At 34.2% G+C, this 13,990-nt stretch overlaps 2 protein-coding genes across 8 annotated transcripts in view; both read right to left on the bottom strand.

The window, feature by feature from the left end:
• GluRIB (Glutamate receptor IB) overlaps positions 1 to 13,990 on the bottom strand; it is a 239,239-nt gene that overhangs the window by 53,097 nt on the left and 172,152 nt on the right. The gene's annotated exons all lie outside the window — the stretch shown is intronic.
• Positions 4,799 to 12,064, bottom strand: LOC108759784 (facilitated trehalose transporter Tret1). Its single transcript, XM_018505404.1, has 5 exons — positions 11,959 to 12,064; positions 7,953 to 8,048; positions 7,497 to 7,865; positions 6,376 to 7,178; positions 4,799 to 5,093 (listed from the first exon to the last, which is right to left on the bottom strand). The coding sequence occupies exons 2-5, from the start codon at positions 7,993 to 7,995 to the stop codon at positions 4,944 to 4,946; spliced, it is 1,365 nt and encodes a 454-aa protein (XP_018360906.1). The 5' UTR covers positions 7,996 to 8,048; positions 11,959 to 12,064; the 3' UTR covers positions 4,799 to 4,943.

Genomic DNA, 13,990 nt, shown 5'->3' with positions numbered 1-13,990 from the left:
TTATTACGCATCATAATACTATAAATTGTCTGTTATGATTAGTACACAATGATTAACTGCGTTGAAATTTTGGTAAACGATGTTTGTTGCTTTCCGTAATACTACGTCATTATGGAAAGCAACAAACATCGTTTACCAAAATTATACTGGTTATATAAAATGTAGTACATCATAAATTATTACAAAAAACTAGAATAATCGTCGAAATGCGGTCATTTCACAGTCAAAGCACTCAAATGAATTACGTTAAAGATTATTATGTAAAATTACTATAATAAATGCTTGCATCAGCGGAATAGATGCGATATTTCATTTTTCTATTACATGTAGGTATGTATTTGTCTTTGCTATTAACAACATGCGTACATTAAGTGTAGAATAACTATGTAACTTGCGATAAGCAAGCAAATATAAATTTCGCAATCAAATTATAAATTATTCAATGGTGCAATGAATATGCGTGCATATCGGAACATTAGTATTACATAAGAGGTGTAATCATTACGTTGTCTACTCATTCTAGCATAAAATGTAAAATGCTCACTTTTTGTTTCTTATATTTACCGATTATTTTATGCAGCAGAACAAAAAGATATTAATTTTACAAAAAATTTATAATAATGCATCATATATTTTCAATTTTTAATGAGTTAGCGGTTACTATAATTAAACTTTAGCAATTAGTGAAAATTGTCGCATTATCTAATTAATTTTTTACGTCACAGTGAATTTATAATAATATTCCCTGGAATATGATACATGAAGCGTTTTGCGTTCATTTTATTACATAATTATATTTATATGAAGATTAATAATAAATGACTTTAATAAAACGGTTCTAAATCGATTTTAAATGTAATACAATATTATAAGGAGATATTAATATTGTACAATATTTTGTGTCTTGTTGGAAAATATTTTTACGCGCGCGGTGTACAGCGGGATAACCTTTTCACGAGCATACGCGTACGCTTATGCACACCAGTCGCGTACGCAGCTGCAATTTAATAATAATAACCTCCTGAAAAAGCATATAATTTTTTAGTTTCGCGAAGCAGTGCCATTAGCAAAAACGTTTTGCCACATGCCAAAGTATGTATTCTCTCTAACATGTCCTTTCCGGAGAATTCCATTTTACTTCCTCTTCCCTCAATTCCTCATTGTTCTTTTTTCTTTCTCTTTTCCCTTTTATTTTGTCTTCACTTTATTTTAAACGTGAACTTTTACTCCACAGCGTGTGCTTTTTCAAGTGCGCAAAGACAAAGCTCGGACCAAGAACAAAAATCGTGTGCTAGAATTTAAAATCTCATTTACAATGGAATAATGTCGAAAAATAATTACATTACTGACATTTCGGTTTACGTAATCATAAATGAGAGGATGGCATGTACGTATTTTCATTCTGTTAATTTCCATCGACCTATTCCTGACTATAGTTTGCAAGGTCATAGGACCTTGCTGTAAAGGAACAGCTCCTTCCACATTTGTCGGATAGATACGAAATAATCGTGTAGCGCACATAATACTCGGTACACACACGCGCGCAATGTTATCGATTGGCGAAGATCGCCACGCGCGACGGCCAAAGCGGTCGCCATTACTGGGATTGCGGGCGTCGCATTAGGTAAGGTAAGATCCAGCCTGTACACATTCTCATTCGGATAATGCACCGCTAAGTGGATGCCCCGTATGTGTTGCGACTCGTAGCCTATCAATCTTGATCTCAGCTTATACGAGGGCTCGTACTCGCGATACAACGCATACTATCGAAGGATCTCTCTCTGCTCTCTCTCTCCCCCCCCCCTCTCTCTCTATATATATATATATACATATATACACGGATATATGTACCTGCCAGTTATATGTATATGTGGAACGGAGCACTGATACACATGTGTACCATTAATGCACACACTTGGACTGAACGTACACCCTAACAGGTACTAGGTACGTATGGATATATATCAGTAGATATGTACGTAGAGCAGTCCAACAGGGTCAAGTCATACTGATGGCTCATAAGATCAGGATATGTGGAATGTACGAGGTCAATGGACATTTGCACTCACAGCCTTGCTCAATCTCCTGGTACTCACCCATTATGTTTATTACTATCGCCAATTCGCAATCATACAATGCACGAAATCAAAGTATACACATCATTTCTTGTTCTTCTATCATCCTGTAATTTTTCTATATTTTTTTTGTATTTATATAGACGTGATTTTAATGATGGTCTAACTAAGCAGTCGCGCAGAGTACTACTATATTAGAGACATCAAACTGTAAATAGAAAAGCAACAGATAGAAAAATTATATCCTTTTATTTTTTAGTGATTTTTTCATTATATAAAATTATTGTTCTACTATACAATCACTAGGCATATACTATAAGGTTATTGATTAAAAAATAATAGATACACCCACACATACACACACAGAGTTATATCATAGAATAACTTTTATTCTACTTACTATACGCTTGTCTATCTTTCTATATTCTACTTAAACTTTCGGCGTTACGAATACAAAGTATTATCAATAGTATCAACGCATATTTTTACTCTCCTTTGCACAGAGATATGAGATAGATACACTCACATTGAAATATTAAATCTAATTATGCTCAAATCCACATTTGTATACTCTGAACACACATGTTCAGACTAATACATGACGCGAGAGGGTATCGACGGATAAACAGTTACGTGCATATAGGCAAATGCATTTCCACGTAATTGTAAATATACGTGATGCGTATATGAGCAATATACATGTTCGGACATTCCATCGGAGAGAAATGCCAACAAGCGTATGCAAGACGTGTCGTCCAACGTACACGTCCTACCAATGTTCCGTCATATACCGAGGCTGATGAGCCATCATCAGCGGTAGCCAAGATGGTCATATGATAGAATCACTCGGCAGTTTACGACGAGAGGACCGATTTCAGGAAATATTGCATTTTTTATCGCTTATAAATAAGATGGAATTCTGCATAAGGATAAACTGGTTGAAGATTTAGAAGCCATTTCGTCGTTAAAACTAAAATCTTCTCAATCTTTTACGCGAACAAAATGAACACTTTATCGAAACATTTCACACGCGTAAAGCAAGACATATTGTAAGAATTCGAATAACATTTTATAATAGACAATAATATTTGGCTATATTGGATTTGATATTTGAATATCGAAATAATTATACGTCGCCAGAACATGGTCGTAGTACATACAATGTAATCAAGTAAAATAGAGACCCTATGTGGTCAAATTGAATAATAGAATTATCTTTCTATTTATACAATCCTAACACAAATGTTAAGATAATATTTAGCAACGCGCAACGGGAGATATTTATTAATATTTAAAATAGTAGACTTTAAGATAGGATTAAGGAGAGAGAACGAGGCCAGTAAATTCGCATTGCAAATGTGTTTTTAATGAGAACTTAACTTGTCCGATCGAACATACGAATCTCGTCGTACACGATATCGCTACTAAACGATTCTCTTTGCGGAGTTAGAGCTTTACGATCAAACAAGATCAATGATTTTCCCTCGCGTCGTTTCTCCCTGGTGCTTTCACCAGCTCCAAATGCGATTTAACGCCATTATCGACGTTACGATTTTGTAATGCATAACACATAGAAATAATGATTAAGTGGAAAAAGCTTTTTGACGTAAAAATATAATGAGAGGCCAATTGAATTCTAAATACGATTTTAAATACGTAAATATTTATGATAATTATAAACGTCATTAAAAACGTGCATATATAATGTATAACGTACATCAATATGAACGTTAAATGATTTAAATTTTATTAAATTGCTCGAGAAAAAATTGAACTAAATTAAATAAAATAGTAATATGTACCTATGCTAATGTTAATTAAAATTGACAGATACGGTAAAGGCAATTATACTTATAAAGAAACAAGGAAGATTCTCCCTCCGAATTTTTAATATGTTGTAATCTGGACTAAAATAAGAGCCACGTATTTTTATACATATCCATACGCACTTTTAGGCGAGTAAAATAAAAATCGTTAGTTGCTGTGGAAGTGAATATCATCGAAACTATATAATAGATGGAAAACGAATTTTTAACAACAGTTAAATAGTTTCAAGAATACTTTATAATAACAGTAAAAAAATTCTTATTTATAAAGAAGTAACAAATTAAAACATTTTTTTAATTATTATTATAAAGTACTCTTGAAGCTTTAACTTTTATTAACAATATTTGTTTCCTCTTCGCTTCGAAAGAAACTGACTGATTTTTATCAAAGAGATGTTTCATTTCTTAAAAGTGCGCATGGACACAGATAAAAAAAATGTGTCCCTTATTTTAGTCTAAACAACAACATATTAAAAGTTCATCAAAATTGGAGAGGAACACTGTCTTGTTAGCTCTTGTCGTTTTGTAAGCTAATTTTATTATAAATATAATTTTTATAAATTTCATTTAAATATTTCTTCAAAATATATGTACATTGATAAAAGTTTTAAATAAAATTGAAATTTTCTATCTCATTTGAATTATTTTGCAGCTCGCTACTTCTATAATTTAATTTTCCAAATGAAATTTGCTACTTGTTTTCTATATTAAGACTTGTCCACATTAATATGTGTGTGTACTAATTAATTATCCACCTGATTGTGAAAGTATAGGTTAGTATAATGAAAAACATATTTTAATTTTTAAGAGTATAAACCGAACTATTATCACAATTTAACAGAAACATTATTTTCTTAATCTTTTTATAATCTTTTTATAATCGACTCTGAATGTGTGTCGATGTTGAGAAAATTAATTAATTATTAATTAACTCAACAAGTATTTCGTATCTATTCGTTGTAAATATGGATTTAACGCTCTTTGGATTCATATAATGCCACACCTGTTTATGTTTTCTTTTTACATAGTTTGTCGATACACATCACTCTTTACCCCGCAATTCCAATTGTATCTCTTCCAAGGTTTTGCCTTCGGTCTCGGGCACAAATAGGTAAATTAATACCCATACAAGAAATGTTATCGCAGTAAACGTCCATAATGGTGCGAATGTGCCGTATAACTCCTGCATGACCTACAAACACAGTACAAATAGTTCCTACTATTACATTATTTCGCTACATGATATTAAGTAATAGAAGAAAAGTTATATAAGCTTAAAAAATTATTTCACATTGTACTTTAAAAGTAATCAGAGCAATTTTGTTTATCAAAATGATACGTTCAAGTATATGTTTGAAGTAAAAAAAAAACGAATAACCGCACTGAGAAAAATGTCCATTCAAAAACAATCGGATAGTCCTATAAATCCGATAAATTTGATCGGATAGTCCTAAAATTTGATCGGATAGTCTTATAAATCCGATTAAAATCAATCGGAAATATCCGTTTGTTACTTTTTGAACGGATAAAGCTTGGAAATTTTTCTCAGTGCAATATTATTAATCTTTTGAGAACCGGAACTTCCTAACAAAATAATTTATGGAAGATTTTACTTTCTAAAGGTTTCCGGGGTCACTGAATTCGAGTCTAGCTTCAGAATTCTAAAATTAAAACTTCAAAAAAATAATCTGATTATTGTAAAAACTCTGTTTTATAGGAGGTTCATGGTATCTCTGAGTTTGAATGTAGTCTACGAATATCGAATTTCAAAAGGATAGTAACCCCCATGAAGAAGGATCTAGTGTCACAGGGTTCATAATCACAGTTCAAAAGTCAGTTTGGAAATCAGTACTAACTGTTTAGCACTGATGAGCTTCAAGTAAAGCGAAACTGGAAACTTGATGTCACTTTGTAATTGAAAACTCCTTAAAAACCGAGTTTTATGATAATCAAATTATTTTTTTAATTCTATCCGCCATATCAAATCTACTGTTTTGAATTTTTTATTTTTGACCTCAGATTTGAATAAAACATTATCAAATTATCTCATACGCCAAATTGCATAAAATTGCGCGATTAGTTTATAAAATAAAAGAGGATGATTCCAAACAGGATTTCCGATCCACAAAGGAAAATTAAAATCACAAATCTAATTTTAGAAAATATTTCTTATGCAGGTCTTATTAAGCGATAAAATATTGATTGCTTATTAAATTCATATAATTTGCATATTTATATATAAGTACATGATAATGTATTTTTTAATATTATTAAAAGTAAAGACTCCTTTTTGACCGTCAAGACTATTAATCGATGCTGTGTACCGTGATGTATAATACTATATGTATAATACTATTACGAAGCAAAGAATTCTTTTTTGCTGAACCTCTTAACTGATCGTTGCTGTCGATAACCCGCTTACCGCGCTGTCGTCCACGAAAACAAAATCGATTCTTACACAGACGTCAACGTACCTGATAAAATTTCACAATAGCGGTGGTGCTTATAGCGTAGTAGAGAGCATTGAGCACCGCAGCGGGTACTTTGACCTCGACGCCGAAGATTTCGCCGATATACGCTAGTGGTATCGGATTAAGGCCGAATCCAAAGCCGAGCACGTAAATCACCACGAAGACCGTGGGCACCCACTTGAATTGAGAGACATCGTACCCGATGGACTGCAATTCGAAGAAAGTGGCTATCGTCGCCAGCGATACCACGCAAATCGGTGCAGCAATCAGCAGCAGTAACCTCTTGCCTGTGAGACGCACTATCGATACGCAAGTGCTACCAGCCAGGACGATGGCGACACCCGTTAAGATGATGCTGGCGTTGGTCGAGATCTTGAAACCGGCCTCTTCGTATATGTACGACTGGAACGCGAGTATCGGCGCCGCACCGGTCAATGTCAGCCCGCTCAATAATATCAGAGCGATTCGAAAAGCTCTTCTGTTCTGCGCCTTGGTGAAAATCTCTTTGAACATCTCCTTAAGCGTCAACTTACTGCACTTGTCCTCGGACTCCACGATTCTTTTGATCTCCTCGAGTTCCTCGTCTACGTTCTCTTTACCCAAGGCCCACTTAAGGGTCTTCTCTGCGGGTCCAAGTCTATTTTTCCGTGTGAGGAACACTGAGCTCTCGGGTAACCATATGAAAGTCAATAGAAATAACACTGGTGCACACATGCTTATCATCGCCATCGTGAATCGACTGATCCACAGGCCGATCGCGTAGATGAGCAGCATCCCGATGTTGAGAAGTACAGCCATTAAAGTACCTGAAGGCCTTGTCTCATTCAGTGATGTCTTTCAAAAATACTAATTATTCGCGAACAATATTACCCAAGTACAGTGTGTACAACAATTACAAAATATATGATCGTTAACATTAACTGTAATCGTATCTATTAAGTTTAAAAAAGATTTGTAAATCTTTTTAAAAAATACAAAGATGCCATTAAAAATTATTTGCAATCAATACGTGTAATATTAACGAATAAATATTTAACATTTATATTTAAAACGATAAATATGTCAAAATGGCGATAAAAATTAGACTATGTACATTGACGCATCCAAAATATTTAATATCGCACCTAAAGGACCTCTGGTCCGCTTGCTGCTAATTTCACCAAGATACATCGGCATTACAGCATACGTTATGCCACATCCGATGCCCGCGAGTATCCGTCCAACATATATGAATGGTACAGATGTGGACAGCCCAATGAAGATCCACGAGATGATCTTCGGTATCGTAGTGACTAGTAAAGTTCCCTTACGTCCGATGTTGTCCATCAGTATGAAAGGTATCAACGAGCCGATGCCAACTCCCACATACATGAGGTTAACAATCCAAGCGATCTCATTGGTTGTCACCTTTAAAGGATCCCCGTCATTGAACTTCGGTATGGTCGGTGTGCTCCATCCTTCATGGAGACCGCAATCGATGATCAAAATACTGCCTGAGAAGTGATCACTCGTAAGTTTTCCGTAGATCGGTCGCGAGAGATTAGATCCAGACGTCGATGCAATCTCATCTGAATACTTACATATGAAACCAATCAATATTTGCCGTAATATGCCGCGGTCCATTGTGTTCAATAATGTTCCTCTTGCTTATAATTATTGTTTCTATTGGATTTGTTCTACGGATTAAATAAAACAAAAAACAGTTGCTACGAAAACAGCACGCGTATATGATTGTGATTGGTATCCCATATTTGCAAACGAATACTTTTCTCACTTGTTCTTTCGATTTCTAGTTATAAGTAACTGTTATGTAAACGCATATTATTGTTGCAATCAATACCGCAAATGATCTACAGATTTTATCTACTCTTGAGATTTGCCTAAATGAATTAACATAAGAACATGTTATCAGATAGGTATGTAAATAAAATATACTTTATCCACCTTGTGTTCTCCAGTTTGAGCTTGAACGCTAAAATGACACGAAGATGCAGGAGATTGAGAATACGAAATTCCATCTTTGCTAATTATCGCGATCGCGCGGCTAGTCCTTCTAATCTGGCGACACGGCCGACCTCTGAGCCAAACGGAGATAACAGAGATAAAGCCAACAAGGGTACTAACTAGATTCCGCGCCACATATCTCCCGACTGAGGGTGCGATACAGTCACACGTGTAAACGGCTACGTCTGCACGCATGACCGCTGACCGCCGCGGTCGGAGAGCACTTGCTCTTGCTTTGTGGCACGCGATGCGATGCCTCCCAAAGCGACAGTTTATGGCCGGCCATACAATACACCTATTAAGAGACGGAGGCCGAACCGAGCGCGTTCCTTAACATGAATTTATTGCCGTGGAATTCATATACACTTTGACGATTCACTGTCCAAAATGGAATATCCACCTGAGTGAGTGCACCAATGAATCATTGGTTAAAAATAATCAGCTAGCTCAACTGCTAGTTGTGAAAAAGAAAAATATATCTTCTTTCAAAATTAATCAGTGATTATTACTAGCTCTAGTCAACACACAGTTGGTTATTATAATTTATTTCGAAAGTCAAAGACGTCTATGTCAAAGAAAACAATCAATGTCTTCATTTTGAATTTTGTCGGTCTCACTTTTGGATTGGTTTTGTTTCGCTTGAGATCAAAATTGTATGCATTTTTTCAGATTTGAATTTTGAAAATTTGTTTCTAAACTTCTCTCTCTCCTCCCCCCCTCTCTCTTCCCTCTCTCTCTCGGGTTAGCTAACTCTCAGATTTGAATTTTGAAACAAAATTTGACAACAGCACGCTGTTCTATTACAAAAATTTTTACAAGAGAAAAAAAATTTGAAACCCGCATGGCCGGGATTTTTGAAACATATTGTTGCAGCATTGTGAAAAAAAATGTTGATACTAAAAAGTGCTGTTGTTGAAAAAAAATGACGTTACTTGTACGTTCAGAAAAAATCAGTCTAGAAATTTTTAGACAGATCGTGAATCTATGTTTATAAATAAGATTTAATACTGTTTTACATGAATATAGGAATAATCACCAAAGTGAGTATTTGTTGGTGCACATAATTCAATCAAAATATAACACAAACCGCCTAGTGTATGTGTGTAAGTTTAGTTTTTACGTTATCCTGTTCTATTTGGTAAATTTTCTTAAATAAATGAAATCAATAAACTTTTTTTAAGAAAATAGATAATTTCTTACAATTTTAAATTGTAAAAACATTGTAACTATACCACACAGCTATTACATACACTCAAGTTCAACAGCGAATACTTTCGTAAATATTCGAACTGTCTTATATTATATTCCTTTTAATCATTACAGTCTAATTATTGTTGTCAAGTGTCGTCATTTTCGTAATAGTCATTTCATGCATTGTCTTCTATTTATGTGTATATATTTCAAAATGAGAATATGAATTTTAATTAGCAAGTTTGTTAATTATGTAAGAAATTTGAATGATTCTTTCCGGCGTATTAGAAAAAATGTTGTGCTGTTAAAATAGAGGTACGATTTAATAATAGTGCTTGTTACAACAATTAAAAAATTATGTTTTCTTCAATCGTAAGACATTGTGTTTTATAAAATATTTCATCTCTCTCTCTTCGTTTCGTAATGATTAAAAAAAACGGTAATACGTTTAACGTACAACGTTGCGCAATATGCAACTGGCACATAGCAACGATAATTACGAAGATTTATTGCTTTAATAACACGGATCGTAACTGCGATAATTACATGTAATATTCAGTTCTCTTTTTCTTCTTATGATGATATTCGGCTATGATATTCGAGCTTAGAGCGAACCAGTAATCTTTCGTAAGAGTAGAAAATATAGAAAGGGTCTGCTTATTCGGACAGGCTAAACGCTAAAGAACATGCATTTAATTTTCTTAGCAACTAAATGATATCTAGAATTTCCTTTGAGTCTCTAGTCTGATTCTGGAACTTGGTGCAGATTGTACAGAAACCTTCGTTAAAACCGGTCAAATTCTCAAAAACCAGTTAGTTCTTTTAATACCAGTTAGTTTACGTCCTTTTGTATTGCTCAAACAGGTTACCGAAACGACCGGAACACGGCCGAGACGTTGCATCGGCAGTTTATACCGAGACATTTCCCGTCGTCCAACCACTTATCATCACCGAAGAGCAAGAAGAAAGGCCCACGGTACTACCCCAAGGTCGTCACGTCCGGAGGTGCACGATATTTCATCTTAACTGCGTAGTCGATGAATGGTTAATCGCAGCCTCCCGAATCGAGAGACTCACTGGCTTTGAGTTATAATACATAATTATTTCTATTTTTTAAAACATGTATTATTTTTTATTAATACATAAACAATAATCGATTCAGTAAGCAAAGTTTATTAAAAATTTATTAATTTATGTAAGCTATTTATAAAGGCATGGTTATTTAGAATTAATTTCATATATATAATTTTAATTTAATTCTGTGTAGATTTCATTTTATGTTAAAATCAGCGAATTGAAAACATGTTTTTAATTTGAAAATAACAAAGATATTTATAACAATAAATGATAAAAATTGAAAAGCAAATGGTAGCCTTCCGCAATCTCATTAACAAAAAATTTGAAAGATTTATGAAATAATTAGTTGAATTCTCTTAGAAAATAAATAGCGACCGATATATGATCGAATTATCGTATTTCCTTTAAATTGATAATATAAAGTAATCGCGGGTGCTTTCCATTGTGCAGCTAATTAAGCTATTGCTCTACTGCGATGTTTCATTACTCATAGCGAATATAATAAATCATTTTGCGCATACGCGTTACGTGCATTCGCTAACATGAAACTCGAACATCGACCCGATTAATTGACAGATATATACATAAGAGTCATTATGCGAACACGCATATTTTATCTCAATCATGTCGTTACACCTGATTTAACAATGACATGCCATTATCACGCGGAGGATTTAATTCGCCTTGATCAGCGAGCTGTTACTTAATCATGGAAGGTAGTTAAATGCAATCGGGAATTACTTTATCATGCCATTTGATGGATATTGAACGGATATTGAACGGGTAATGGTATGAATCATATTTTTCGAGTGTGGTTTAGATAAGGGATTGCAGTGGCATAAATATTGATTATTATTACCTGTTTACTTCCGTGTCTGAAGTGCTAATATTAATTCTCTTACACTGATCTAATTTTGCGAAGCAGATTTTCTTAAGCCTTATCGTCTGGCGATTAGTATTTATGATAATTAAAATTTTCTAATAGCCGCATTTAAATTAACGCATGTATGCATATGTATGATGCATACATTATTAAATCGCTGCACCGTCTTTCAAAGATGGAATTCCGAAATTAAAATGAATTTTTGTGCCAGAGAAATTTTTCTTTTTCTGAACTGGAGTTATTCCTGGCTTGTTTTACGTCAATAACTATTTCATAATGACACTAATGATCGAAATTTCCGGGAAGTTCTTTTAATTATGATTTTAAATGATATGTTTCATGACAGACATCAGATTTCGTCTAATTGCCTCTAAATACACGAAGCACGCAGCGAAAGTGTACTCGCAGAAATAATTATATCGAGAGTTTACCTTGATAGAGCACCTGTCACTACCACGATAGTCGAGAATGAGATGACGAGATCTCGACGCGCGTCGGCGACAACGACGCCGTTGTCATTCTGAAAGACGCCGGAAAGGAAACTGAGCCTGACTCTGATACGCAGGCACGTCACTGCGATTTTAATCGAATCCCCTCCCGTTCTGGACGAAGAACGACAACGTGGCCTGCTATAACCGCTAATTACTTTCCCGCGCTATTTCTCGCGCGAGCAAGGCTTTTTCCGCAGTTTTTCATATCGTTCTTCTGTTCTATCAGTTAACCGCCTTTTAGTGCTATACGTGCGGAACGTGCATGTCACGCATCGTGTCTATTTCGAAAATTGGTCTTTTTGACGGCTCGTGATTTTTTTTCCACTTTTTTAGCAAACGGGCGTAATGGTGCGGGTGTCAAATGGTAGGAATGCCTGGGAAAACTGATATGCTCGCTATTAATTCGTTGTTATTGACTGTGCTAGGTTTAATTTCAGGATAAACGCAATAACATGTATGTTTCCACTTCCACGTGCAAACATTTGCTAATTGAAAGCGAGAACGCAATCTATACACGTTTATTCTATGTCTATGTCGTGTTTATTCAATACCTTATCTGAATATCAAACGAGTAATGCAAATTGCACAGTTTTATTCCAGTCATTATGTTACTCTGTTATTTTCGCTGTTAAATCTAGGAAATATCTTAAGAAGGACAAACGCGAATGGAATTAAGAAATTATTTCTTGAAGGTAAAAAATTATTCACATTGAATTTCAACCTCGGGGGATAAAAACGTAAGCCTTGTTCGGAAAAAAGTCATTTCCATCCTTGAACAACGTCGTGGCTACGGGTTAATTTCGTATTTAATGTGAATAACATTGAAATGTCAAGCGTTCCAAATATATATATATATATATATGTATATATCACCGAATGTGTATGTTTCCTGCTTTTAAAATTCCAGAAATAACTGTGGGAGCTATTTTAAATGTCAGTAGAAAGTATTACTCGTGTTCAAATGCCAGTAGTTAATACGGCTGATTCTAAAGGCGTTAGGATTTTAGAAGTCTGATTTAACATTTATACCGCGAACAGGAAAATCTAATGGAACGTAATTCGCCGAACTTTCTCTCGATTATTCGCGCAATCGGTTCTACTTCAATGCGAACGGTCGACCTGACCGACGGCGATCCATTTTACTGGCGCAACGGCGCAATCGAGGAAACATCTGACGTGTCTTAACTTTGAAATTGCACCGGTGATGTTCTACGCGGCGAACGACATCGCGGGTTAGATTGATTTAAGGACGTTATTACCGCGTGATATTATCCTTAGCGTATACGTTGAGAATGTTGAAAGCAATGCACAATTTTTCTAAGCACGTCGTATTGTTATATATGTGTTTATCGACTTGATAATTTATCTCTCTATGGGCCGATTGTTCCATCTTTAGATAAACTATGAGGTAACTTACTTATTGGCTAAACAAAAGAGTAAAAGAGTAAGAACATAAGAGAGTAAGACAGTGAGCTGAAGTTTATCGAAAGGTCGAATCCATTATATGTCGTAATAAACCGCATATTAGAATTCTTGTACATTTCAACCACATGATGTGTCTTTATGCATATGTTAAAATGCTATTGCACTATTTAAATAATCTTTTTGTAACAAAGCTCAAAATGTAATTTATACTTCAATAAAATTGTTTTCGGATATATATCTACCATATATAGTCAAATTTGTAAATAATTGTTTCGACAAAACTCCGTTTTTTAAAAATACAAATTTATAAAAATATTTAGATGTGAATATATAATTAATAATTCGCTATCGTAGATTGTAATTATTGTAATTTAATAATACGGCAAAATTTAATTTTTGCTAATCGTTATTTGCATTATTAAAAATGAAAGAATAATTTTTTATTTACATTAATAAATTTAAATTTATCGAAATTAACTATTATTAATTAATTAAAATCCTCTTATTAATATAAATGCATGTTGCGTAAAAAATAAGTAATACTCTG

The sequence above is a fragment of the Trachymyrmex cornetzi genome, unplaced genomic scaffold, assembly GCF_001594075.2.
Source record: "Trachymyrmex cornetzi isolate Tcor2-1 unplaced genomic scaffold, Tcor1.1 scaffold205, whole genome shotgun sequence".
In the NCBI taxonomy this organism is placed as follows: domain Eukaryota; kingdom Metazoa; phylum Arthropoda; class Insecta; order Hymenoptera; family Formicidae; genus Trachymyrmex; species Trachymyrmex cornetzi.
This window is presented reverse-complemented; position numbering and strand designations above follow the sequence as displayed.

What these genes read in the sequence shown, in the direction of transcription:
- LOC108759784 (XM_018505404.1), bottom strand. Translation starts at nt 7,995, where the DNA reads ATGGACCGCGGCATATTACGGCAAATATTGATTGGTTTCATAT. An exon ending in GCGGACCAGAGGTCCTTTAG is followed by an intron (nt 7,179 to 7,496) that starts GTGCGATATTAA and finishes CAAGGCCTTCAG; the next exon opens with GTACTTTAATGGCTGTACTT. An exon ending in CTATTGTGAAATTTTATCAG is followed by an intron (nt 5,094 to 6,375) that starts GTACGTTGACGT and finishes CTGTGTTTGTAG; the next exon opens with GTCATGCAGGAGTTATACGG.